The 25,684-nt window shown below is 49.6% G+C and overlaps 12 protein-coding genes across 12 annotated transcripts; 7 read left to right on the top strand and 5 right to left on the bottom strand.

Annotated features, from left to right (window-relative positions):
* Positions 1–469: 469 nt before the first annotated feature.
* Positions 470–1,331, bottom strand: N7525_010638 (GNAT family N-acetyltransferase; the record flags this gene model as incomplete). Its single annotated transcript, XM_002561374.2, has 4 exons — positions 470–717; positions 777–894; positions 952–1,241; positions 1,292–1,331. The coding sequence occupies 4 exons, from the start codon at positions 1,329–1,331 to the stop codon at positions 470–472; spliced, it is 696 nt and encodes a 231-aa protein (XP_002561420.2).
* Positions 1,332–2,267: 936 nt separating this feature from the next.
* Positions 2,268–2,706, top strand: N7525_010637 (uncharacterized protein; the record flags this gene model as incomplete). Its single annotated transcript, XM_061215162.1, has 2 exons — positions 2,268–2,356; positions 2,400–2,706. The coding sequence occupies 2 exons, from the start codon at positions 2,268–2,270 to the stop codon at positions 2,704–2,706; spliced, it is 396 nt and encodes a 131-aa protein (XP_061067674.1).
* A 680-nt stretch (positions 2,707–3,386) lies between these two features.
* N7525_010636 (uncharacterized protein) lies at positions 3,387–5,021 on the top strand (the record flags this gene model as incomplete). Its single annotated transcript, XM_002561376.1, has 1 exon — positions 3,387–5,021. The coding sequence occupies one exon, from the start codon at positions 3,387–3,389 to the stop codon at positions 5,019–5,021; it is 1,635 nt and encodes a 544-aa protein (XP_002561422.1).
* A 305-nt stretch (positions 5,022–5,326) lies between these two features.
* On the top strand, positions 5,327–5,896 carry N7525_010635 (cysteine hydrolase family protein; the record flags this gene model as incomplete). The annotated part of the gene is made up of 1 exon (XM_002561377.1): positions 5,327–5,896. The coding sequence occupies one exon, from the start codon at positions 5,327–5,329 to the stop codon at positions 5,894–5,896; it is 570 nt and encodes a 189-aa protein (XP_002561423.1).
* Positions 5,897–6,352: 456 nt separating this feature from the next.
* On the top strand, positions 6,353–8,956 carry N7525_010634 (uncharacterized protein; the record flags this gene model as incomplete). Its single annotated transcript, XM_061215161.1, has 1 exon — positions 6,353–8,956. The coding sequence occupies one exon, from the start codon at positions 6,353–6,355 to the stop codon at positions 8,954–8,956; it is 2,604 nt and encodes an 867-aa protein (XP_061067673.1).
* A 376-nt stretch (positions 8,957–9,332) lies between these two features.
* On the bottom strand, positions 9,333–11,433 carry N7525_010633 (uncharacterized protein; the record flags this gene model as incomplete). Its single annotated transcript, XM_002561379.1, has 3 exons — positions 9,333–9,541; positions 9,593–10,501; positions 10,548–11,433. The coding sequence occupies 3 exons, from the start codon at positions 11,431–11,433 to the stop codon at positions 9,333–9,335; spliced, it is 2,004 nt and encodes a 667-aa protein (XP_002561425.1).
* A 1,046-nt stretch (positions 11,434–12,479) lies between these two features.
* Positions 12,480–15,017, top strand: N7525_010632 (uncharacterized protein; the record flags this gene model as incomplete). Its single annotated transcript, XM_061215160.1, has 3 exons — positions 12,480–13,189; positions 13,241–14,122; positions 14,180–15,017. 3 exons carry the CDS (start codon positions 12,480–12,482, stop codon positions 15,015–15,017), a joined length of 2,430 nt encoding a protein of 809 aa, XP_061067672.1.
* Positions 15,018–15,615: 598 nt separating this feature from the next.
* Positions 15,616–17,351, bottom strand: N7525_010631 (sugar porter family MFS transporter; the record flags this gene model as incomplete). The annotated part of the gene is made up of 3 exons (XM_002561380.2): positions 15,616–16,269; positions 16,371–17,074; positions 17,141–17,351. The coding sequence occupies 3 exons, from the start codon at positions 17,349–17,351 to the stop codon at positions 15,616–15,618; spliced, it is 1,569 nt and encodes a 522-aa protein (XP_002561426.1).
* A 1,336-nt stretch (positions 17,352–18,687) lies between these two features.
* Positions 18,688–20,229, top strand: N7525_010630 (uncharacterized protein; the record flags this gene model as incomplete). Its single annotated transcript, XM_002561381.1, has 1 exon — positions 18,688–20,229. The coding sequence occupies one exon, from the start codon at positions 18,688–18,690 to the stop codon at positions 20,227–20,229; it is 1,542 nt and encodes a 513-aa protein (XP_002561427.1).
* Positions 20,230–20,604: 375 nt separating this feature from the next.
* On the bottom strand, positions 20,605–21,604 carry N7525_010629 (SDR family NAD(P)-dependent oxidoreductase; the record flags this gene model as incomplete). The annotated part of the gene is made up of 5 exons (XM_002561382.2): positions 20,605–20,794; positions 20,851–20,903; positions 20,952–21,087; positions 21,139–21,499; positions 21,556–21,604. The coding sequence occupies 5 exons, from the start codon at positions 21,602–21,604 to the stop codon at positions 20,605–20,607; spliced, it is 789 nt and encodes a 262-aa protein (XP_002561428.2).
* Positions 21,605–22,031: 427 nt separating this feature from the next.
* On the top strand, positions 22,032–23,651 carry N7525_010628 (flavin-containing monooxygenase; the record flags this gene model as incomplete). Its single annotated transcript, XM_002561383.1, has 1 exon — positions 22,032–23,651. The coding sequence occupies one exon, from the start codon at positions 22,032–22,034 to the stop codon at positions 23,649–23,651; it is 1,620 nt and encodes a 539-aa protein (XP_002561429.1).
* Positions 23,652–23,894: 243 nt separating this feature from the next.
* On the bottom strand, positions 23,895–25,119 carry N7525_010627 (uncharacterized protein; the record flags this gene model as incomplete). The annotated part of the gene is made up of 5 exons (XM_061215159.1): positions 23,895–24,460; positions 24,512–24,616; positions 24,673–24,715; positions 24,774–24,885; positions 24,941–25,119. 5 exons carry the CDS (start codon positions 25,117–25,119, stop codon positions 23,895–23,897), a joined length of 1,005 nt encoding a protein of 334 aa, XP_061067671.1.
* Between the last annotated feature and the right edge of the window lie 565 nt (positions 25,120–25,684).

Genomic DNA, 25,684 nt, shown 5'->3' with positions numbered 1-25,684 from the left:
TTAACGTTGTCTATATTTGCTCTATGGTCTTGGTAGTCTTGTAAGCTGGGGTTATGTTTTAAATAAGTAGAACAACAATAGTGGCCCGCGGCTCTGGCCTCGAAAGTAGGTCTAGTGATGCATGTCTATTGGGTTCAAGATGGTAGGATGTTACACACACGAATATGCCGACGTCGTGTTAGATGCTTTTTTCATAGGGAAACTCTAGAGTGAGAGAATGATTACACTTCTTACAGGTAATATCAAGGCTGGTCTTATCCTTAAGGCTTTAAACAGCTTACACAATGTTTCCTGGGGTGAGTGTTTCTTTTTGGTTGAGTTAGTAGAGTTGTTAGACTGTAAACTGTTAGCGATGTGGAATAATGAATGAATATGGATAAATTGGGTACTTGATAGTGAACGTGAGCACTTGAATACATACATATGCTAGCAATAAGCGTATGGATAAGTAGAAGGATACCTGTAAAGCCTAGGAAATAGCTTCAGGAGTTGGGTTTGGCCACCATACCATCGCCCAAAGAGTGACTCCTGGCCCGTGAGGCTGAATGCTAGCATCAGCAGCGACCTTGCCCTTCCCAAGCCGAATCTCTTCAACTTCCTTGAATCCCATCGACAGGTAGAGAGCGCGCGAGCCTGTAGTCGTTGCTTCGAGCCAAATTGGGAGGTTCGCAGCTTGGGCGGTCTTCTGGTGTTCCTGGATAATGGCTTTCGCGAGGCCTAAGACAAATATCAGTAAGAGATGGGACGTGACTGAACCGCAGATGGGAGTATCTGACCTTTCCCACGGTGTTCGCGCTCAGTTCCGATACTGAAAACGTAGTAGTACTGGGTGTGTCCACGTAGACCATTTTTCTTCGCGTTGTCGGTCATACCAGAGAATTCGGTCCAAAGGCGCTAGATGGTTAGTTAGATTAGGAGTGTCCCGTGCGAGAATGTTGGGCTTTCGCTTACCTTGACGCCTGGAAGTCCTATTTTCCACAGAACGCCCAGGAACCCAGCCCAGAGAAGAGTCCAGACATTTTCGATGTATCCACCCGGTGGGATCAGGACAGAGGCCGCTTTCCAGCCATCGGCTTCGGTGATCACTGCATGATTGAGTAAGGCTGACTTGACGAGCGCGGTCCAGTATGTCGGCAGATAGGCCAACCTTTCTTGCTGAGACATGCCCAACAGCATGTATGCAATGACGGGGTCGGTGTCGAATGCGCGGCCGTTCAGCGCTGCGACAGACTTCAGCATACCTGTGGTCTTATCAGTATCCAAAGATCATGCTTGAGCCAGAAACACTCACTGCTACCGCCGTGTGTGATCGGGACTGATGCCACAGCCATGGTGATTGTGTTAGGTTATAAGAATGTTTTCATATGAAGTAGGTCGACGCGTCATTGGCCATTCCAGGCGGTGATTGAAGGCAGCCATAAGAAAGTCGCGAATGTTCGCGACGAGCTTCGTCTTATAGTTTGGCATCGACGTCATAGGACCATTATGTAATCACGTCATCGGCCCGCCTGGGTCCCAAGGTCCAGTCCCGAGGTCGACCAACTGACCTTAACTGTGCACAGGTGAGAACTATCATCTTCATTGTTCTCACACTCTCAGTCATCTCCATAGTCAGGCTTGCAGTCATCTGCTTTTATGGATATTTTCCTTGTTTCATCCCCACTGTGGGTGCACGTGGAGCACACTCTGCCAACAAACACTGGAGCTGGCTGAATCCGGGGATGCACTCGGGCCGCGCCCGCTGTCAGATTCCGGGACCGACATCATGGTTCCTTATGATATTGACCATCGGAACGTAATTTATCAGACAAGGGTCCACAAATTTATAGTGGCATTGAGCAAATGCGATCGGTACACAAGAGCGATATGACTGCTGGTTGAACTGGGACAACTGTTCTACTGGATAATTCAAAGTCTTTTTCCAACGGTATATTGTGACTCCATCAGATTGTTGTGTATTAGGTAACCAACGTTTTCATGAACCAGAACAACATCCATGGATGTCAAGCACGCGATACGCTACTGGGTAAGTAATGGCAACTCCACAGGAGTCGGCGTCGGAAGATACTGGCGGACCGGTTTTCTCATAAGTGGTCTGCAGCCAGCTTCACTGATGATATTTTAGAGTCAATCGTATAGCTCGCTATTCAATGGAGAAAGACGATCTCCGGGAATCCCAAGTCTTTGAATGTTCCGAACACGGCTTGGACACTCAGGACACCCAACGACAGCCGACAATAACGCCGAAGAAGGCGACAATGACATAGATGTCATTGTTCCCCAAGAGCAGGTACCTTCACCACAGTCGCTGCAAGGCTAGCAGTCTCGAGAAATGCCCGCCCAGGAGGTCCCAGAAGTGCCTGAAAATTCCACAGGCACCGAGCATAAACAGGAGCGAGGAGCCAGAGCAATAAAGTAGCGAAGAAAGAAAACTCCATTGCTCACATTCCTATCTCACCTTCTATAACCCCGAAGCGGCCAAAAACCTCCAAATCAAATTCATCCCGGAAATCAGTCCTACCAAGTTCTGTGATGTCGCTTAAGGATTTCAGGGAGTGCTTTGGTAAGTACGAAAACGCATCGCCCGATGACAGGAAACGGCGCCGGGAGGAAATCACGCTGGGCTATGCTAGGTGTGTCTGGAAGCTTGAGCAAACCATCCAGTCGCCGCCCCTGTCATCTTCCAAAAGATCAAGGACTCGTTGAATAGGAGATTCGTATTGTCATTGCACTAAGGTCGGACCCCTCAGGCTCGAATGAGCATCCACCAGTTTTCTGCTGTTTCTTTGTATCTGTTTCATTCCCCCTTCCCTTTCTTGTTGCACTTCGAAATCACGCATATAGAATAGAATAGCTGCATCAATTTGACACATCCATGTGGGTACCGGGATCCGTACTAGCGGAAACCACGATCACTCAACACATTATTTTCCTTTTGTATCAACTTTCTCCTTAATTTCCCTCAGTGAAGGCTCATCCTTGCTCACCACGCTAAACGGATGCCAAAGACATTGAAAACTCCCAGTACTTCGAAAGATCAAAGCCACCTAAAATGCTGAAAATGCTCCATGTACGCTAGAAATTTTTGTCGACGCTTTGTGGATACAGGTCACTATGGAAACCAGCCGGCCTGTGGAATAGCATCCACTTTATACCCGAATTGAGAGTTTCCTGCTCAGAGAAAAGGCTCGAATGGCCGTACAAAATGTAGCGATCCAATGTGAGCCAAAAATTCTGCTGAGCTAATAGAGTGGAGGCTCGGTCAATGTTTATAACCCAGCGCAAGGATTTTCTTCTGGGTCAGGATTTCAGGCCGTCTTTTGTCTGAAATTGCCAGTGCCTCTCTTTCAATCACCCTTGTACAGCATAAGATCAGAAGACAGGGTATGCTCACTGTTATTGGGGCGCCTCCATCTCACACAATTACTTCCGAGGTTGCCACGAACCTCGCTGGTGCATATCTGCGAAAGAAGTCTGGTGTTATGGGTCAACCAGCTCTCTCGGTGGAGGACGAGGATGCGGTTGTTGAGCGGATTGAGCGTTGGTTGAATCATGGATTCTTTCCTTATAACATGTTGGCAAAGGATACAGCCAATGCATATTTCAATAACCAGGGCTATAGCCGAAATAGACCAAACCTCAATGCCGGTTGGCAGAAGGGTTTCTGGATGCGTCATCCAGGACTTGCTGATCACATAGCCAAAGAGCGCGACACACTAAAATTGAAAGGTCCGCACGAAGACCGCAGAGCTCTGAAGTTCTTTCAAGCATTCAAAGATATCAAGCAGCGGTTCCAGGTTTCCAACGACAACATATATGCTATGGAAGATGCCGCATTTGTTACGACCATGTATCGAAAGTCAAGCGTCATGTTTGTTCGACCACCGAACCAACATCACAAGAGAGAAGGACGCGCATTCTCTTCGGTTATCCACTGCTGCTCAACGCGAGGAAAGCATCTGCCACCATACGTTGTCTGCAGGAGCCAGGATCCACCCCAAACCAAGAACTTCGGTCGCATCAAGGTCTCATTCACTCAGTCAGGATGGGCTGAGTCGAACCATGCACTTGACTGGCTGAAGACCGTTTTCGAGCCAGAGACCCGACCCAAAGGTCGGCGCGAAGTGTGGAGAATTCTGCTGGTTTCCCATCGATTTTGCGTAATCTTTCCTGAGTTCGAAAAGTTCTGCTGGGACCACAGGATTGCTTGTCTTTCCTTTCCCAAGAACGATCAACGATTTTTCAACCCAGTCGAAAACATCGCTTTTGGGCCTATGCAAAGCAGCTATACCGATTACATGAGAAAAAGATTCTCCGATAACAATGGAAATACCATCACACTGGAAGTGAGGGAGTTCGCGTTGTGGATTGATGGCGAGGTAACTTCGTCGAAACGAGCAGAAGAAGCTGCAGATGTTTGGCGTCAAAGCTGCCTTGTACCGTTGGATGAATTTCGCCTTCGCAACTGTCTCCAAGGGAACCGAGCTACGGCTGTGCCAGAAGATAGAACTTCTATTCTCGATAGCCGTCTCTACTCGGATGACACCCCTACGGCAATGGCGAGCACACGTGCCACTCCTCGAACAAGTGTTCCTTTACCTATCATCCCATCCACGGAGCCAATGAGTCAACACTCTACTCCCGAATATTCACCTCCTTCACCACGGCACTCACAGGAGAGCCAAGAGAGGGATGATAGCTCTGCATCGGACGGAAGTGAGTTCGACAGTGAAAGTGAGACTGTCAACAGTCGCCAGCCCATTACACCATGCAGGACACCTAGACTGCCAAAGACTCCTCGGGCCAGGACTCCAGAGACAGGACCATCTGGTTCAGTGATGTCGTCCAAAAGGCACCGGGACATCTTGGATAAATGCATAGAAGGATCACCTCAAACGCAAAAGAGGTATCGCGATGACTTAATTCTGGACCGTGGAGACCTAGAGAAAGAGAATGCTCGTCTGAAAGAAAGAGTTGAGCTTTTGGAGCAGTTTGCGCTCAAGAGACGGAGACTCGACTGATATGCCTTCAATTTCTTGCGTGGTATTGCAAACTATTTTCTTTCTTTTCTCATGTATTTAATAACATTGTGCCTAGGTGGGCTACGACGCTTGCCGTTTTCCTTCTGTATAAAATAAATGTATAGTTTCAGTTCCATTCCATATGTCCATGCCGGTACCGGGACCCGTGATACCGGAACCGCAACACTTCAACATATCTCGTTTCATGTCAACTTCCTCTTCAACTTTTCCTCTTCAACTTAAACTCATCCTTATTCACTTTCTCCCTCTCCAAACCTTCTAACTCCACCTATCCGCAGCCCACCATGGCTACCGTCCTTCTCACCCTGGACGTCCAAAACGGGGTAATCGACCGCCTCGAGAAGACGGAGCCCTACCTCGAACGTCTGGCATCAACCATCACTTCCGCACGCAAGGCCAACGTGAAAGTCATACACGTCATTACCGGCTTCCGCCCAGGCTATCCAGAAAACCACCCCAACAACTCATCTGTGCCCTCTGTCGTCGCACGCGGTGAATATCTCGAAGGCCACTCATCCGTCCAAGTCCACCCAGCCATCGCCCCTGGCTCTGGAGAAGTGGTACTCACCAAGCGTCGTGTCTCGGCCTTCTTTGCTACCGAACTTGGTATGCTTTTGCGCTGCGCAAATGCCGAGTCAATCGTTGTCGCGGGCTTGATCACCAGTGGAGCTGTCCTGTCGACAGTTCGCCAGGCAATGGATATGGACTACCGCATTACCGTTTTGGAGGATTGCTGCATGGATCGCGATGAGGAGCTGCACCGCGTTCTAATGGAGAAGGTCTTTGCGCGCAAGACGGATGTCGTTTCGGCGAAGGAGTGGGTCGACAAGCTTCCCATGCTGGAGGAGTGCTAGATGTGTCATGTCTGGAGGTATGTATTTGCTTTCAATGTTGATTCCAGTAGTCCGACTGACTTGTTGTGGCACAGTAGACTGGTCGCGTCGACCAATCCAAGCACTCGATCCTAGTTACGTTGTGGAAAGCTCGCACTGTCCTTTGAATCCATTATGGACAGTCTCCGCAGAAGTATTACACATTGCCTGTTGAACGGACAACTAGGCATCTATTGAGGACTCAATTTGCTTTACCTTCTTAAGACCGATAGTTTCTGTCTTAGTGCTATGCACTTCTGACGTGTCAGGGCTGATCGACGTCAGCTAAACCAAGCCACGATGATGCACCAATCCGATGCCACCACGATGTCCTGCTTACGGGGTGGCTGGGGGCTACCTACACATGTATTATGTTAAAAAGGCAGATAATCCCAGTTCATTCAAGTGATTCACAGTCTTCTGTGCCCTTTTCCGAAGATGACTTCTGATAATAACGAAAAGTTTCCAGATGATTTTCACGTTAGCACTGATCAAGACCAAGTCGATTATAAATTCCTGAGTGGGATGCCCCCTTTTATGGAATCGGTAGACTCAGCATTGGACCTGGTAGATTCGTCGCCTGGATTTAGTCAGCACGGATGGTTCAAACCGTCCCACATACAGAGGAACGAGACCTTCCCAGACGATCCCGACCATGTTGCCAGACGCGATTCCCAAGACGGTTCGGCACCCCGGACTTCATATTCGGAGCCTGATAAAATTGCAGATGGTTTACCTGAGATATCAGAGAGGATCCCTTCATTGAACCACGGTCAGCTATTAAGGCTGAAGGCCCACCTTGAGGCTGTTCTGCAAAGGGTGGATGATAGATTACAAATTGTCCTGGGGGCGCGGGACATCCCCTGGAGAGGGATACTGCACTCAGGAAATGTTATATTGTCACATGGTGTCGATAAGAAGCCGGACCACTCCTTAGCTCCCGGCGGAACAGAACCACAAGAACCCATCGTGCACGAACCAAGACGATCTTCGCTTTCTCATGGCTCTGGCTCGGCTGCATATTCAGTTGCAACAGATATCACAACTCCCGAGTCTGAAGAGGACTCGATAGATGCAGGTATACCCGACACGAAGAATATGGACCACATCTTGGACGCAGCTCGTTATTTCAGTGAATTGGACCAGCTCGAGCTGCAAACCGCACAGAGACTCGGCATGCTAAATGGCACCCGTATCAAGCTTGACTCGCTGGATGACTGTATCGAGTGTCTTGGGAATTGGCAGGCTGCGCTTGAGTATCTGCAGTCCCAAGGATTTTGTGGAAACACCATCAGCATCTTGATCGAAGATCAAGACCGGGATGGCGTTGCCAGTGCCTTCCATATATCACTGGGCCAAGTTGGTGCTTTGCTGGAGACCATTCTGAGCACATTAGAAGAGGGTGCATTAAAAGGATCGGCAATGGCCTGGATGCAGACTATGCTCAATCTTGACAACAATTGGCTCTTCGACTGTGATTCCGTGGAAATTCTTCGGTACCTGTGTAACATTCTGTCTATTGGGATTGTTTCATTCTCCGGTTCACATGTTTGCCGCTTCGATATCAACCTCTGGGATGAAGAGATGGAAGAGATTCCTGTCGGGTTTGGCGGGTATGCCTTCAAGCCGCGGAAGCTGGCTTGCTTGGATGACTTCATAGGTGGTCCTGCATGGATTCTAGGGAAAGTCTCTGCTCCTCCCGAGGGGATGAAGATATCTCTCACTGTACAGGATATTCAGGAATTGTGGGGGCCAGTGTCGCTGGTCGAAGGTACTGTAGACGAAGCGCCAATAATCCAAACAGAGAGAGGCTTTATTATCCCCCTTCCAATACAGCGAGAGTCTTCCGTCTCGGAAGCTTTGGCATACGAGGAGATTGAATGCCACTGGGTGACAGAAATCCCAAGAGATACCTCCGATGAGAGTTTGCATATGAACATTTTCATTGGCAGCAGATCGAGGATATTAATCGGTACAAGCACTGGCATCAAGCCTGGGCTTGTTGTCAATGACAAGTGCAAATCGTCAATCACCAGTATTGGACAACAGATCGCTTGTCGACTCCAGTACCCTGGAACAAGCAAATCAAGATATGTGAGTGATGGGTACGATGTTCAGCTTACCGGCGGACAACATGTCACAGCCGGACTCGTGAAGAAGTACAAGCGGATCCCGAAGCGCACCCTGAAGGCAATGCTTATCACAGACTGCAAAACGCCAGACACAAGGCTTGTACCACTTCTAAAGCTCCGTGTCGGATTGGAAGTGAGTGCGTGTACCGGAAACGCTCAGCGAGTGACGCTCTGGGATGCTCTTCGCTTTTCTCAAACAAGCACCGAAGACGCAGACCACCCGGCCCATTGCGCCCACAATATCGGCGACAAGAATTGTATCAGTTCATGCTGGACTCGATGGAGGACAATGGACGACATAGACTCCCTCGACGTGACACCTGCGCAAAGCAAGCTTCTCTCCGGCCTCCAAGCCCGTCGTGTGATTTTAAACTCAATTCTGGCGCTCGAGCACACGGGTATCGACGGCGAAGGAAACCTCCAAGTATCCTGGCCGTTTAGCAATAGCCCAGCCAATTGTCCTGTATTACCATCCACACCGAAAGAGTCCCATAACTGGTTCCGCGTCGTCAAGGATACGCGGGACACGTCGAGCTTTGCCGTCTTCAGTCAAAGGTGTCTGGAGTTGCCGGAGAAAGGAATAATGCGGTCATGCTCTGCACCGTGCAAGGAAAGGCATTCAAAGCCGTTGCAAACTACGCTTTCGACTCGTATTCTGACACCTACTGAAGAAGGTTCAGTGGCTGGACTACTGGTGGGGGTCAAGTTTTTAGTCGGGGAGGCACACTTGACAGTGACGAAGGCAGTGCAGGGCCAGTTGGCAATAATCGCTGCTGTTAGCATGAATCCTCTCAATCCTCTGCGGCATCGATTCCGCGAGATCTTACAAGATGTGGGGCCCTACGTCTACAAAGAACATATCTGGCCTGATATCACAGCGGGCCTCTCAGTTCCGGTGTTCGTTTCCTGATAGCACCGGAGGAAATATAACGGCTTTCCTAAGGCTCGTATACGCGAGTTAGATTACCCCGAGAAGTCAGCACAATGTAACACGAAGCGAGGCATTGGGAGGTGGTTTCTGTGCAAATAGCCGACATTTTGAAGAGTATTGAATATACGAAATGAAAATACAAAACAAAAGTCATTCCTAAGAGCCCTCCAGGGCTGATATATTGCGAAGGAGAAAGCGGCTAGCGAGGTAGGTATGCACTGTGGGCCCTTGGTTAGTACATGCAGCCACTATTCCAAAGCGTGCACTCCATTGCAATAACTTCGTTACATTTGCTTCTCTGGGACAGAATTTATTCACGGATTTCTGCCTCTCCATCACATTCCACATATGATATCTACAACTTCACCTGCCCTCGCTCCTGAGGACCTGCACAGCAAGCCGGCTCGGGGTGCAAGGTCGACCGGTTGAAGGACTGGCTTGAAGCCGGCACATCCAGTGCAGGGTTCTTAGTAAAGAAGCCATCCGGCTTGAGCATCACGCTGACACGCTCCATGGGCATAACAGGGAAATCCTCAATACGGGGGTTATGAGTGAGGCCGAATGCTGGGGGGCAGTTAGCTAGTATTGCAGGAGAGGTTAGGTGGGATAGCATACTGTGCCAGAGAACAACATCTTCGTTTTCGACTCCGTCATTCCTTCCAGCCCACACTTCCACGCCTTCAGACTGCTTGCTCTGGTTTGTGAACTCGCCGGCGGCGAATAGCTCGTCATCTTGGTATTTAGTAACCCAGATAGGGCGCGTCGCGAAGCGGGCGCGCTTCGAGCCAAATGAGTTTGGACTTGCCAGAAGCATCTGACTTGGCATGGTTTGCAGCTTATATGCGATGGGGTGGTGGGTTATAGGGTTGACAATCGAGTCATTCCGGATCTTGAAGACGCGGTGGCGGTCGATGCTGGTCGAGGCACTGCCGCTTGACTTGATAACGTTCTGTTCTGTGGTGTAACCGACAAGCCATGGGTTGCTGTCATCCTCCGGCATAGGCACGCTTTCTTCGTAGTATACTGTGTTTTTGTAGCCGTCGATGGCAGGGTCGATACGAAGGGAGAACATATGTTGGTGGAAGGGGGCCATAACACCCGGTCCTACGTTCGTACCCCATGGCACGGTTTGGCCGTTCTCGTTTTCGAAGGGCACAGTCGAGAGGATACCGGTTGCTCGTACCTCGAGCTCAATGTTGGCTGCTTGGTCGAGAATAAAAGCGAAGATGTATTCGTAGTTAGCAACGGTGCAAATCATCTGAACCACAAGCTGGCGGTTACGGACGACCGTCGCCGCCCCAGTGCGGTAATTAGTGTGCTTATGTTGCAGCCCATTATCCTGCTCATGCATACAGATGACATTCTTTAGTTGAATCGGTGCTCCCTGTGCATCCGTGCGATAACCGTCGAAATACTTGATGTGACCGAGACAGTCGCAGCCGAGACTCAGTTGGTTAGCTGTAATACCGAAGCCGACGTCACCCACGTCAAATGCTTGCTTGCGGTGGTAGGGAGCACGTGGATCTAGAATAACTTAGACGGGTTGCTAAAGCAGAGTCATGGGACATACCGGCGTAGGGGACTGTCATCTCAGAGACTGATAGACGGTAGAAGGTGTTGCGACCATCGTAGGTTACGTTATGCAGCACCAAACCCTCTCGGTTGTTGAAGCCCACTCTGAAACGCCACTTCTGCCATGACACGGCATTCCCAATGATATTAAACGACGCTCCCTCTGGTTGCTGGACAATGTAGGGCTTTAGATCAGTGCGCAGAGGCTCATCCAGCAAATCATGCGCATATTGCACGGTAGGCACCTGCTTCCAGGGCTGCGTCTCGGTGCTTTGAGTATCGGCTCCACCAGGCAGATAATCCATGCGGACCAGTTTGCGAGTGATGACATCAAACACAGGGGAAAATTTGCAAGGGAGAGAATACTGGTTATTCTGGGGGTGGTCTGTGGCCACAATGTACATGTAGCACTGGAACAAACGCCGTGTCTCCTTGGCATCATCAGTGCCATAGATCCACGGATCTAAGCAGACGGTGTGGCCAGCCGGAAGCTTCAACTTTTCAATTTCGGCCTTCACGGCTGGATGGCTGAGACATAGCTCCTCAATTTCCATCATTTCGTCAACGTCCAGTGGACCCTGGACGTCCTTGGGTAGCTCTTTTGCTGACACGATGGACTTGGTGTCTGCATTGATCAGAGCCTTGAAGAAAGACCCGTTATCCAACCGGTGGAAGAGGGTCATCAGCAAGCGTGCTGGTTTCAGCGGGCGCACTTCACCTCGGCGCTCGGCCTCGAGGAATGGGACAACCTCATGCTTGGCGGGTTCTTGAAGATCGATGCGTTTGTAGCGCAGCTTAGCACCGGGGAAAGCGGATTGGAGAACGGAGACCGCCAATTGGATCTCCCCAGGTGTGATGGGGTCAAAAGGGTGAAGGCTAGCCATTATAGATAATGTTCAAGGGAGGATGATTTCTTCAAGGCTGGGGATAGCAATGCATTTATATATTCGCATGAATCCTGGTCATCCCCTTGGGTTTCCCTTTTGGGTAAATCTTTCGCGCTCCCGTGGCGATCTGATTGGCCAGTTGGGCAAACGGCGCATCTTTTTCCCCAAAGAGTTTAGCGCGCATGGATTCTTGATGGTCGGTGGACTGAGGGGTTCACTGGGGATGATTTGGAGAATAAGTTGGTCCCTGCAATATCTCCAATTCTACTCCGTCCCTTACTAAGAGACAGAAGAATTATGGCTGAAATGAAGTCTTGAGTAGAAATGAAGTTTTTGTGGCCTTGTTGCCTTGCAGCCTTGTGGATCAGGCTACAATTTTAGTCGTCTGCTCTCCCTAATATCCGCTCCCAGCAGTGTTAAATCCCTGTTATACTAAGTATAATCATTGTCCACGGGTACAGTATACGGTTACTCCCTAGACCTGAGTTCTCATGTTAGACTTTCCTGGGGTAGAGTTCCATTATGGACAATTGTGGATCACACAAGCCCAATATATATAAGGGATTGTTAACTTGACCTCCCCACTTACAACTACTTAGGGGTTTTAAATGCATTTATCTCATAGCCCCATTGGTAAAGCCCTAGTTCTTAGCTGTAAAGCTGGCGAAGGCCTTCTTCGCCGGGGGGTTATAGGTGTTTTAACTACTTCCACCGGCTGGATAATTAATACAGATACTGCTGTAACTGGCAGGCCTTCTGTAGCTAGTGTCTGCTTCCTAGACCTAGCTCGATTTTATCTTAGCAAATGCTGCAATTATCTTGGCAGATCTTCGGCTGAGAAGAAAAAGTGAGCATTAAGGCACCCATGAGCCGAGACACCCTGGTGACAAGGCGATCACTTACAAAATAGGTTGGTTGATCGGGCGCACAGCCGCAATAAAACATGGTGATCATGAGTGTTTGCCAAGTGGCCTGAAACCAAGTAGAAAGGCCCCCATCCCCCACTTCAACTCTCAAAATAATTTAGCCTTCCAGTGTTCGCAATGAAAAACCTCATCCCCTTGCCGGGGAGGCGCAAAGTAGGCAACATATGGGCATGGGCTCGCTCGCTAGCCCCTTCTCAGCGCTACGATGAGGCGGCAGACAGTGATTCACACGATACTGGGCTCCTAGTACTTCCCAGCCAAGAGCCGCTGTCTTCCGTCTCGAAAACCCGGACAAAAGAGCGAACCGTCCAAGATCAGACTCTTGTTACTCCTATATCAGGTGAAGCAACAGCTACTACCGACGAACACAGAGACATTCCAGCACATGTTTTGGAAAATAATAGTCCTAACAAACCAAGATCCTCCTGGATTAAAGGTGTATACCTCTGCGGATACGCGACTGCCTGCCTCCTACTATCAAATGTCATATTTGTTTCCGTGCTTGCCGGATTATCGTCCAAGTTCCCGGGAACAGGGGGATCCTCGAATTCAAAAGTGATATATGACGGTTCTTGTGACGTGACAGGTAGGTGGAACACAGGTCTCCACGTTATAATCAACGTTATCAGCACCTGCACTCTTGCAGCGAGCAATTATTGCATGCAGACTCTTGTCGCCCCAACCAGAGACGAAATTAACATTGCCCACGCAAAACGCTGCTGGCTTGATGTTGGAGGTTCCAGTTTTCGAAACCTCTTCGCTATATCCTATGCCCGACTCGGCCTGTGGATAGTCTTGCTACTTACTGCCACGCCGCTCCATCTATTGTACGTAGGTATGCCTATTGTTTTATTTACAGCGTACTAATGTCGCCTTAGTTATAACTCACTCGTGTTTGCGAGCCTAAATTACAACCATTACTGGACCTTCGCCGCCCCACATGATTTTACGCTTGAAGGCGTACGAAATCTCACGACTCCCGCCTTGCAGAATTGTTTTGTGATAGGCGCGGGGGATGCAACGAGTACACATACAGATGAAATATTAGGCTGGAACCAACAAATCCTTAAAATTGAAGGGTCAAAGAGCGATAGGATCTCCGCTGAGGAATGCTACGAAAAAGCTTATAAGACCAATGGCCAATCCGGCTACAAAGGGATAATCCTCCTAACAAGCAACCAAAGTATGAGCGATGGCGGATCTGAGTCTGTCCTTAGAATCAGGGGCTGGAGCCACCCCGGCGAAGTTTGGGCAACTCCGTTTGTGAATTCAGATCAAAACAACATACAGGATCACGAATGCACATCCGGCTATGCCTTCCCCGGCAATGGCTACTCCTACGATCTCATCCCCACCCCCGGTTTCAGCTCCACCTCTGACACAATGCACGTAACGGATTGTCTGGCAGTCGAGGGAAAAAGCAATTGCCAATTGTTTTACAACCCTATTATCGCCGTGATCGTTCTTGTTGCCACCTTCGTCAAAGTTATTGCAATCTTCTTGGCCGCCCAAATTCATAAATCTCGATCGAGCCCTCTCCTCACGTCAGGTGATGCGATAGCTTCGTTCCTGGAGGACCCAGACGAGACTACGAAAGGCATGTGCTGGGCATCGATGAACAGCATAAAAAAGAAGAACTGGACAACACGTCCGAAGGGACAGGAACCACAACGGCCGGCCGTGAGATATCAACTTCTCACTAGGCCTCAGCAATGGAGAAAAGCATCTAGTCCAATCCATTGGTTTGTGACTATGTTTATGTGAGCCTCTTGGACCCGATATGCAACCTGAATGGATGTAAGCTGAACCAACTTTAGATTCCTCACCTGCATTATGACTACTATTTTTATACACCCGTTCATAGCTGTGCCGTTCCTTTCTACGGCCGCAAGCTACGGCTTTCGAACTGGCGAACTTACATGGCAAGCAATCTGGGATTTAGACTCCATGGCAAGACAAAAAGCTAGCACCGCCTCTAGTGTGAGCAACTACACAGAATTGCAAGGGGTGGTGACTGCGAATAGCGCCCAAATAATAGTCTCGCTTTGCTATTATTTCTATAATAGTCTTCTTACAAGGATGCTATTGAGTGCGGAGTATAGCTCTTATGGGGTTAACAGGAAACCACTTCGCGTCACTTGGCCTATTGAGGGTAGCAAGCAGCGTTCAACCTATTGGCTATCTATCCCATACCGATACGGACTTTCAGCGATGGCGCTGTTCGCAATAATCCATTGGCTTGTCTCGCGGGGAATCTATTTTGTTCTGGCTTTTCCTTACGATACAGACGGCAATCTGGTGTACGCGCAGAAGAAAAGTGTACCGGCGTCCTCATATATGGCTTTGATCTGCGCTACTGTCGTTCTCGCTGTCTTGGGTATCATGATTATTGGCGTGTCATTCCGGAGACTCAAGTCAGCAATACCTCTCGCCGGAACTTGCAGCGCTGCTATAAGTGCAGCCTGCCATCTGCCCGAGAACGTCCGTGCAGACACCGTGACGCACCGTGACCTGATGTGGGGAGAGACCGATCTGCCATGGGCCTTTGGCAGCTGGCATGATGATGATGATGATGAAAGCGATCGCCCAAAGGGGCATTGCAGTTTCACCCCATCAGAAGCAAGGCAGCCTACCTTGGACAAGTTATATGCCTAGATCACGGTCTATTTTGTACAACGCCTAATTGGATATCCTGGAATAGTTTATCAACAAGCTTTTCTTCCAGGTAGCTTACATGTCGTTTGCCAGTTCAGGGATATTGGTAGATGGGCGACGTTGAGACATATAAATGAGTGCCCAAAAGGCACAAATTCACATAGCGTATCTGGGTTCAGTGGTGAGCCTCGGCGACAACGAACACTCATTAGTTCTATCTGTGCTCTCCCCACCTGAATTTTCTTGCAATGCATCTTACGACCCTGTATCTTGACATGCATGGACCTTCTCGAGCACCGTGGTATACGAAGACAAACTATCAATAATTTCACATTCGAAGAAGAATGGTTCGCTAAGGCTGCATCAAGCACGAGTTACATTTGAGATTGCCAGTGGTCACGCAGTACACATTTCATTGATATTCCGTTCTGTCCCTTCATGAAGCGAAGGGCTCCCGGTGGGTATAGCGTGTTCAATTTACCGAAGTTTCATAGTGACCTAGACTTCAACGTCCACTGTTCAGATAAAACAAATGAGTAACCTCCAAAAATTCATATCAGACATGGTGAAGCTCGACAGAAAGCCGTTGGGTGCAGACTTAAGCCTTCACCTCTTCCTTCACATAGGTGTTCTCACCGCCGCTTCCCGATCCCGACCGATCGGGCGTACTGGCGCGGAGAGTCTTCTGCATGCGGCGCGCCACGCGGGGCGGGTCGAAGATGTTATTCGACTGGGCAAAGATTTCATCAATCTCTTCAAGCGAGCGACCCTTGGTCTCGGGGAAGAAGAAGTACACGGAGGGCACAATGACGGCGTTGATAACCGCGAAGATAATGTAGTACTTATTGCTAATGCTGTTGAAGCCGATGGGGGTCACTTCAGCGAGCAGGAAGTTGAAAACCCAGACAGTGGCGGTGGAGAGGGCACTGACGGCCGCACGGACCTGTAGAGGAGCCAATTCGGCGGCGTATAGGAAGGTCAATCCGGAGAATCCGACTGTGAAGATAAACTGGAAGCAGAAAAGCGCAATGACGGCGACCACCAGGGGAGCAGTGTGGCCCTCGGCCTCTGGCGATGTTGTACCGGCAAGAACGGCCATGCAGATAGCCATGGCTCCTGCGCTCCATGTCATGAGTGGTCGACGACCGAGGCGATCGATAGTATAAAATGCGAGCAGACCGCCGAATGGCTGCGTGAGGCCCATTGATGCGGCGAGGATACGGGCCCTCACTTCGTCCATGCCAAGATATTCCTAGGGCGCTGTCAGTTAATGCTACACTCAAACACATAAGTGACGTCTGGGAATCCAGCATAGCAGGTGTATGAGCGAAGAAGACAACAGCATTAACTCACCTGGAAGATAGTCGTCGCGTAGTAGGTGATCAGGTTCACACCACACATCTGCTGGAAGAACTGACCTGTGCAGGCGAGGTATGCACGATGGAAGAGACGCTGCTTATCCATTGTGAAAACAGCGGTCCAGGAAGTATTTCCACAGACAGCGAGAGTAGTTTGAACATCATGGATAACGTTGGAGATCTCGTCCGAATCAGGCTCTAGCTCGAGAAGAGCCGACATGACATTCCGGGCCTCTTGAACTTGGCCGGTCATGATTAGCCAACGGGGGGATTCCGGGAGGAATGGGATGGAAGCCATTGCTATAATACAGAAAACTGATGGGAAGGCCAGTGGGAATCGCCATGATGCGGAGTTATTCTTGACGAAGAAGAGTCCGAGATCAATCCAGAGTCCTAGACTGACTCCGGCACCGACAAAAATGCCATCTGTAACGACGTTCGAGCCTCGTTTATGTGCTGGTGAGATTTCAGACTGCCACACTGGCACAGTAGCAGTGTATCCACCAATACCCACGCCAAGAACTAATCTTGCGACGATGAACTGTGCGAAATCAAAGGAGGTTGCCATCAAAATGCAGCCAATCATGCAAACCAAATTGGCCCCGAACATGACCTTCCTCCGCCCTAGCCGATCACCTAAATAGGCGCATGACAAGGCTCCAAAGATACCGCCGACTGTGTAGAGAGCAATGACAGTGCCTATCCATACACAAAATAATTAGAATATCTAGAGACACGAGAGACGTTGTTTTGAAATTGACCGACCTTGAATTGTGGAGTTTTCCGCTTTCAAGGCTCCCTGTGTGTTGATAGTGTCCATGCGAGGGAATTGCTTATTGAAGGCCTGGAGTGTCAAGAGGCCACCAGCCACACTCATATTGTAGCCATAGCAGGTGAAGGTTGGGAATACGACCAGTGCTACTGCTGCTCTGAGGAGTGCATTGCCACGAAGGCCAAAATACGGCTTCAAGCCCATGTTGGAAATGTACAAGGGATAGAGAAAGGATGAAGAGAGTGAATTGGGAGGAGTGGATGGGAAGTGAAGTCAGTGCGATAAGCGACTGCACGCTATTATATCAATAATATTGTAGCGTGTGTTGATATGCAAGACGGTGAGCATTGATGCCGCGAGTACGGTGGCTTGGAAATCCGGGGTCAGAAATCTGGGGTTGAATTTTCGGCCATCGGCGGTCACCGTCAAGGTAGGAGCCAAGAAACTGCTTAATGGAAGCTTCAACTGGGGTGAATAGCGGAAGTCGTATAGGTAAACTGGTAGCACTTCCACGTCAAGAGACTAACATCCGGGCGCTATCCTCCGGGGCATATAGTTTTTACGCCTACACGAAAATAAAGAGGAATTGACAGCTGTGAGGCGTATGATGGAGGATTGAGGTTGGCCAAAGATAAAATTGGATCAGCGGAGGGTTAGGTAAGTGGATTGCGCGACCTCATCCAGTCATATCGGGACATTTGAATCTCGGTATGAGTTGCCTCCCACTGACAGTCTCTTGATTTGCTGGCCTCAACATGCTAACGGCGTAAATGGGCGCCATAGGCCACAAAAAGAGTCGATAGTGGGTAAGGTAGGGTAAGGTAGGGTAAGATGGATTTTGGGATCCGAAGGGCTGTGGCGCTGCAGCCTTCCTAAAGAATGTTTAGCGTCTGATACGAATGCATCTCCCAATCTCCCCAATCCATATCTACCGACATATGCATTACCAATTATTCTGTCTCTTCCAAAGCTCCAAATCAGTATTAGTGTTATTATTTTTTTCTTCACTATCAACAAAATCAACATCAAGGACCCCTCACGTGGTGACAAACCCGAGGCCCGAGCGGAAGGACTTCCCAGGGTTCTTGGACTTGCCCTTCTGGTGGCCCCGCCATGCTCAATCAGTCGGAGGCAGCCGAACACCGAGTCCAGAACACTTGACGATAATTGTGATCGTCTGTGTCGATCCTGTTATCTCCTAACCTCCAAAGAAGTTAGACCGATAGAGCGATGTTACCGGATGCTACCGCGGGGATGACCGTCCAATGCAGTAGGTGCAGCCATCAATGGCTGCACAATCCACGGTTCATTAACTTCAGATTAATTGAACTCTGATACTGGATGCATGAGGTTTCATCCATGAATTCCAGGGTGTAGATGAGTATATATCATGGTGTGTTATCCTCGAGATGGTAGGGTGATCCAAACACTGAGAATCGATCGACATTTCATTTTCGCTATGTTTCTGAACATCTTCAGATCTTCGGTGGGGTTGTCTGCGTTATGGCTGTCCTCGGTAGTGCTGTTTGCCTGCGGCACCATGGCTGCAACAACTCCGTACACCATCTATCGCGGTACATTCGTTCAGCTTCCCCAGCTTGATTCAAGCTCGGCCAAGCCGAAGCTCGCTCGAACCCAAGGTGTCCTGTGGGTCTCTTCGGAGGATGGTCGTATTAAAGGATATGATTGGCAAGTCAAGGATGATGCTAGCTTCCAATCGTTCCTGTCCAGCCACAGCTGGACTGAGGCCGATGTTACAATTGTGCAGTCCAACGACGAGCAGAACGAGTTCTTCTTCCCCGGATTCATTGATACCCACATCCACGCGCCGCAGTACCCCAACCTGGGGTTGTTTGGATCAAAGGGTCTGTTGGACTGGTTGAATGAATACACATTCCCAGTTGAAGCTAGCTTCGGTTCTGAGTCGGACCCGAAGAACAAGGACACCGATCCTAAAGATACACCCCTAGAGGGCCTCCGCGTCTACGACGAAGTCGTTTCTAAGACACTTGCCCACGGCACAACTTGCGCATCCTACTTTGCCACCATCCACGTCCCGGCCACCAATGCTCTGGCAGCCCTTTGCCACAAACACGGCCAGCGCGCCTTCGTCGGCCGTGTCTGCATGGACAACCCCGACCAGTGCCCGCCTTACTATATTGACCAGTCCGCCGATGATAGCCTGCAAGCAACAATTAGGACCATCGATTATATCCAGAAGCTGGACCCGAACGGAACATTGATTAACCCGATCGTCACCCCCAGATTTGCGCCAAGCTGCTCCAAGCACTCCCTCGATAACCTCGGCAAACTAGCTGCATCCTATAACCCGCCCCTGTGGATCCAAACGCATATTTCCGAGAACACAGACGAGATTGCACTCGTCCAGAAACTGTTCCCAGAGTCGTCCAGTTATGCTGACGTCTACGACAAGGCTGGCCTACTTACCAACCGTACCATCCTCGCACACGGTGTGCACCTCACTAAGGAAGAGATGACTCTTATCCGCGAGCGCGGCTCAAAGGTTTCGCACTGCCCCGCATCGAACTCGGCCTTAGGCTCAGGACTTGCCCCTGTCCGCTTCATGCTCGACCAAGGTGTCGCGGTCGGTTTGGGCACGGATGTGGCTGGTGGGTACAGCGCCAGCATCCTTGAGGTTGCCCGACAGGCGAGCCTGGTGTCACGAGTGGTTCAATATAGTGCGGAGTATCAAGAGCTGACGGGCAACAAGACATCGGATGGAAGTGAGAAGCTTCTAGTCGATGATGTTCTCTATCTAGCAACGCGTGGCGGTGCAGCGGTCGTCGACATGGCGGACGACATTGGTGGCTTCGATAAGGGTATGATTTGGGATGCGCAGCTGATTGAGTTGGGTGCTGTTCTTCCAAACAGCACTGCGAGCCCACTTGATATGGCTACTCTGGCTGGTCGAGATGTCGAGACTGGCTCTGTGGGCAATATCGATTTGTTTGGGAATGAGACTTGGCAAGAACAGATTGAGAAGTGGATGTGGAGTGGTGATGATCGGAACGTGAAGAATGTCTGGGTTCAGGGAAAGCTGGTCCACACCAGAGACGAGTGAGTTTTGGTTTGATTTGTATACGTATCTCAGTGTTGGTTTGATGAAGGATTACTTTTTCCGTTAGGCTACTCATCATATACGAAGAATGAGTCAGTGTGGTCATATACTCAACCAGCCCAGGTGGCAGAGGACTAAACATCCAATGTTTCCCTTTCGTACTATCGTGTAGTGAAAATGCTACTGTGACTGTTCCTAAGGAATTCTTAGCTTTGAAGTATCCGTACATAGTGTCGTGTATATAGGTGGCTGCTACTACTTAGGTACGTTTGAACCCCTAGAAATGGTAAGAAGTAGGCACCCTTCCTCCCTAGCAACTTTTTTGGGAGATTTCGTATTGACTTGATCCTGAAGCAATATTTACTACCCTATGCGCGTTCAGACAGTAAACCCTCCATCAACCACCAACGCCGCTCCACACATATAGCTGCTCGCGGAAGAGCAAAGAAACAGCATTGCATCGGAAATCTCCTCCACCTGTGCAGGCCGACCGATGGGTGTCATCTGAAACTGGGCGTCCATTGACCCGGACTCAATCTGTTCCTTGATGATTGGAGTGTCCACAAACCTGATTTATACTGTTAGTACCACTAAACATTGACACGGAATGAATTATATACATACCCAGGGCAGATGGCATTGATACGAATCCCATCTCGGGAGTATGCTTTGGCGTCCTGTTATGTCATTAGCCAAGTCCAATTGCGCAGCTTATGGAACCGTACCATTTTGGTCAGTCCGACAACAGCGTGTTTCGCTGCGGTGTAGTGAGGAATCCCAAATGGACCGGGGGGACCGCCAACGCCAAACATGGAGGAGACATTAACAATAACTCCACGGCCTTCGCGAGTGCCACGCGACCTATACTCGGATTAGAAACACCAAGCAGAGAAGAAAGGTCGCAATACTTACTCCTGTGTGAGCATTTGCCTGATCAGAGCTCGCTGACAGAGCCAAACTCCAGTTTGATTGATATCAATTACTTTCTTCCACTCTGTCAAGGACATCTGGTGGGTTGAAGTGGGATTTCCACTAATACCAGCACAGTTGACGCCAATATCAATGTGCCCGAAATGCTCCACAGTCTTTTGGACAGCTGTGTCAACTGATGATTCATCTGCTACATTCACTTGGAGGATTTCAACATCGACATCTGGATGTTGGCTTTGGATCTCGGTCTGAACATTCTCAAGCAATGACAAGTTGAGATCAACAAGGGCCAGGCCACTGATACCATTTTGGGCCAGGTCAAAAGCAGTGCTCTTACCAATTCCTAGACTTGTCAGTAACAGACGCTGTTGCTTTGGAGATACGTAGGTCATATTTTACCTGAAGCACCCCCTGTAATAAATGCAATCCCTCGAACGTGGCAAGTCATGTTGGGCGTTTGGACTTTCCCGAGTATACCTTTGTAGGGACACCATCTATTGCAGAGCGGAATATCCTAAAATATGACATCCCATGACTTTTCGACATCGGATAACGGCAATCCCAGGTTCCGTTCTGACTTGCGTTGTATAACTTGTATAAGTTAGTGTGGGGACAGTGGACAAGTGGACAAAGTGGGCCCTGAACCCTCTCGCGGTCAACTTCCCGTTTGGACCTGGTCACATCGGATTCGATATTTTGACACGGGCTATTTCCCATCGGAAGACTGAGAAGCCGAGTCCCTATTTCGGCATGGGACCGGTCTTGATGAACAGGCGTAAAAGGATATCGGTTTCCAAGTCAAACGACAGTATTTCTGTCCAAAGTTTCATTCTATATTCAACTTCAATCCCCAATTCGGTCATCAACAAGCCAAAATGACACGCGCAAACACACAATTCGAAACAGACTCTATCGTCATTGGCGGTGGTTTCGGTGGCTGCAATGCCCTCTACAAGCTCCGCAACCTCGGTCTTTCCGTCAAGTTGATTGAAGCGGGAAGTGCCTTTGGTGGTGTATGGCATTGGAACCGGTACCCGGGCGCCCGTGTGGACACCGAGATGCCGTCATATCAATTCAACATCCCTGCAGTGTGGAAGGGATGGAACTGGTCGCAGCGGTTTCCGGGCGATGAGGAGTTGCGTCGCTACTTTCAACATGTGGACAATGTCTTGAGTCTGAGCAAGGACACATTCTTCAATACCATCGTCACACGTGTGCAGTATGATGCGACCACGAAACGTTGGGTGGTACATACCAATACCGGTCTGGAAGCTACATGCAAGTACCTCATTGCTGCGACAGGATCTTCGTACAAGAAGCATTATCCACAGTTCCAGGGCTTGAATCAATATGCTGGAAAGCTTGTCCATGCTGCGGACTATCCCGAATCCCTCGACGTCAAGGGCAAACGAGTCGGCCTTATCGGCAACGGAGCTTCTGGATTGCAGATTGTGCAAGACCTTGCAAAAGAGGACTGTGAGCTGAAGGTTTTCATCCGAACACCCTGCTTTGCCATTCCGATGAGACAGCGGGAGATTTCCTACGGAGAATCTGAAATGATGAAGGGCTACTACGACGGCATCTTTGATCGTTGCTACAAATCTGTCACCGGCTTCCCTCACAACACCTTGTTCCAATCAGCCCTCCAGGCCTCCCCGGAGGAGAGAAAGGTGCTTTTCGATGAGCTGTGGGCGCGAGGTGGGTACAGCTTCCTTGTTTCCAACTACTACGACTTCCTGCTGGACGAAAAGGCCAATTCCATCTTCTACGACTACTGGGTTCAGCAGGTGCGGGCTCGCATGACAGATCCTGAGAAGATGGATATGGTCGCTCCACTAAAGCAGAACATGTTGGTTGGGACAAAGCGGCCCAGTCTCGAGCAGGACTACTACGAGATGGTCGATCGTCCCAATGTCAAGCTGGTGAATTTGAAGAAATCGCCAATTGTTGAGTTTGATGCCACTGGCGTGGTGACTCGTGATGGTACTGGTACAAAACATCATGATCTTGATATTGTGATCTGCGCAACCGGATACGATGCCGTCACAGGCAGTCTTTTGGATCTGGGAATCACCGACAAAGATGGCCACTCGCTGAAGGAGAAGTGGAGCAATGGAATTTTGACTCATCTAGGTCTGATGGTTCCCGGACTTCCCAATTTCTTCATGGTTTACGGTCCCCAGGCGCCTACCTCCTTGGCTAACGGGCCACCTTTCGTCGAGATGGAAGCTGACTGGATCTGCAACGTTATCTCGAAGATGAGAAAGGAGGGACTTGAGTCGATCGAGCCAACCCAGAAGGCGGCTGAGGCGTGGCGCGACCATGTCATCGCCGTAAGTGAGCACACGTTGTATCCGAAGACCGACTCTTGGTACATGGGCTCCAATATCCCCGGCAAGCGGCGTGAGCCACTCATTTACTTGGGTGGAATGCAACGCTGGTGGCAGAATTGCACGGAGGCCCTGGACAGTTGGCAGGGATTCACAATGGCTTAGGTCACAATGCGGTTTACCAGGGATGTATGTCGACAGGTCCATACCTCCAGGGCTTGTATATAGTTTGTCATAGAAAAGTGTCTTGAGTCATAGAAAGCAGTTGACTGCTCTGAATATTTTGTTAATCGCCGAAACACCGTCGTTTGATGCTTTGTAGAGAGTCTCGATTTCTGTCTGCTTAATCCAAATGCAACAAGGAGTTACTTCAACTCATAGACCCGTAGATTGCTCGCCCAAGAGCACTTAAAGAATAGCTAATGCATTAGGTGGGCTCCCAACGGCACCGGGGAAATTCAGTGGCGATGAAGTGAGCAAGAAAGAATACTGCTTACTGGCATGACAAGCCTCACTGAGTGCCTTCAAATCCCACAGTTCACCAAGCGGAATGCCCAGCAAACTAAGGCACCACTGGTGCAACACAAGCTCGTGCATAGGCTGCTCGATGCCATCAATCATAGGCGGCATAGCCTCAACAGCCATATTATCACTAGCAACAGCAGCAAAGTGATGATCCCACAGCCAGCGTGCCATCTCCTTAGTTCCCTCAAGCCCGCATATCTTGTGTCCACTCATCGCCGTTCCTTGTTCTGCCCCATTCATCTGACCGAGTTTCTCTGTGACTGCGAATCGGATTAGGAGAATGTCACCCGTTCGGAAAGTTAGACCTTGCCACGCGGCTACTGCTTCCAACTCCTTAGTCCCAATGCGGAAGCTGGAGAATTCGTCGTAGTCGATCTTTTGACACTCTGCGTAACGTTTAAAGTCGAGTAGTACGCCCCGACCGGTCACACAACCGCGCTGGTGCCAATCTGCTTTAAGCGTTAGCCTTCCGTACAATGACGTAGATTGGAATTTCTTACGGTCTAGTGTGGGAAGTTGATTTTCGGGATTGGGGGTTTGAAGGGCTTCAATTGTTGGCTTCACTCCGTTATAGGCGAGGCCGGTTGAGAGGTGGGTAAAATGAGCTGTTTGAAAAAATTAATCAAAATAGGTTCAAGAGAAGATGAGACGGGATATATACTGAAGCTATCCCATTGACTGCTGGCTTGCGTATTGAATTCGACCTGTTACTTGCGTGGTGAGCAGGGCGAAAAGGACCAAATATCCCAGCTAACAGCATACCTCATCGTCAAAGCCAAAATGACAGAAGGATTCTGGATCTTCCAGTTTTGTAACATTGTGGCAGAGGCTCTTTCGAAAGAAACCGGGATATTTGATGCTTCCAATGGGCCAACTGGTGGGATTAGGTACAAGGTGGTCTTTCGGGGGTTCTGGGCAGAGCAGCTCACTTCAGAGAGATAGACAAGCCTTGACGAACTTCCGCCGCAGCATCCTTGATGATCTCCGGGGTGAGCAGGTTCAATGTTCCGTAGACATCTTTCTCGCCGTCCTTATCGAAAACACCCCAGGCGCAGCCTTGCGGCATGCCTTCCACGGGCGGCAACTCGTCAAAGGTTGGAATAGACATTTTTACGTTGACACGAGGTTACTGCGAGCAATTTATGTGTCGTGTATGGCCAACCTGTTTCCTGTTTGTCGGCATGCACGGAAGGTGCCTAGTTACAGTCGAACGAAATGTCTAATAAGTGGAAGTGAGGAATTGAGGAATCGAGGAACTGAGGAAGTTGTAATCCACACCATTTGTTTTTGCAAGACACGAGATCAGGGAGGAAATAGGAAAGTATGGGAGTTTTCATTCTGGGAAGGTGCGTCTGTTGGGAGTATAATCGCCCACTTCCTCACTTCTCCAATTTCCCTCACCCTCTGAAGATCCCTTCCCCTCCCCGGAAGACACGGATACCTCAAGGTGGGATATGTATACGGAGTACGGATGTCTACTACAATTCCTAGTAGGAATCCGGGCCGAGGTGCTCGCCGTCAACTTCCCAATTCGGACAGGTGGATCAGAGGTGGACTTGTGGGGACTTGTGGGAATCTTGCAAAATGATCGCGAAGTATCATGGCTGAAAACAAGCCGATACGAGTTTTGTATTTATTACATTAACTGAGTCTGTCCTTGGGAGATTGGTACT

The sequence above is a fragment of the Penicillium rubens genome (assembly GCF_028828025.1).
Source record: "Penicillium rubens strain IBT 27055 chromosome Unknown utg000004l_segment0_segment0, whole genome shotgun sequence".
Lineage (NCBI taxonomy): Eukaryota > Fungi > Ascomycota > Eurotiomycetes > Eurotiales > Aspergillaceae > Penicillium > Penicillium rubens.
This window is presented reverse-complemented; position numbering and strand designations above follow the sequence as displayed.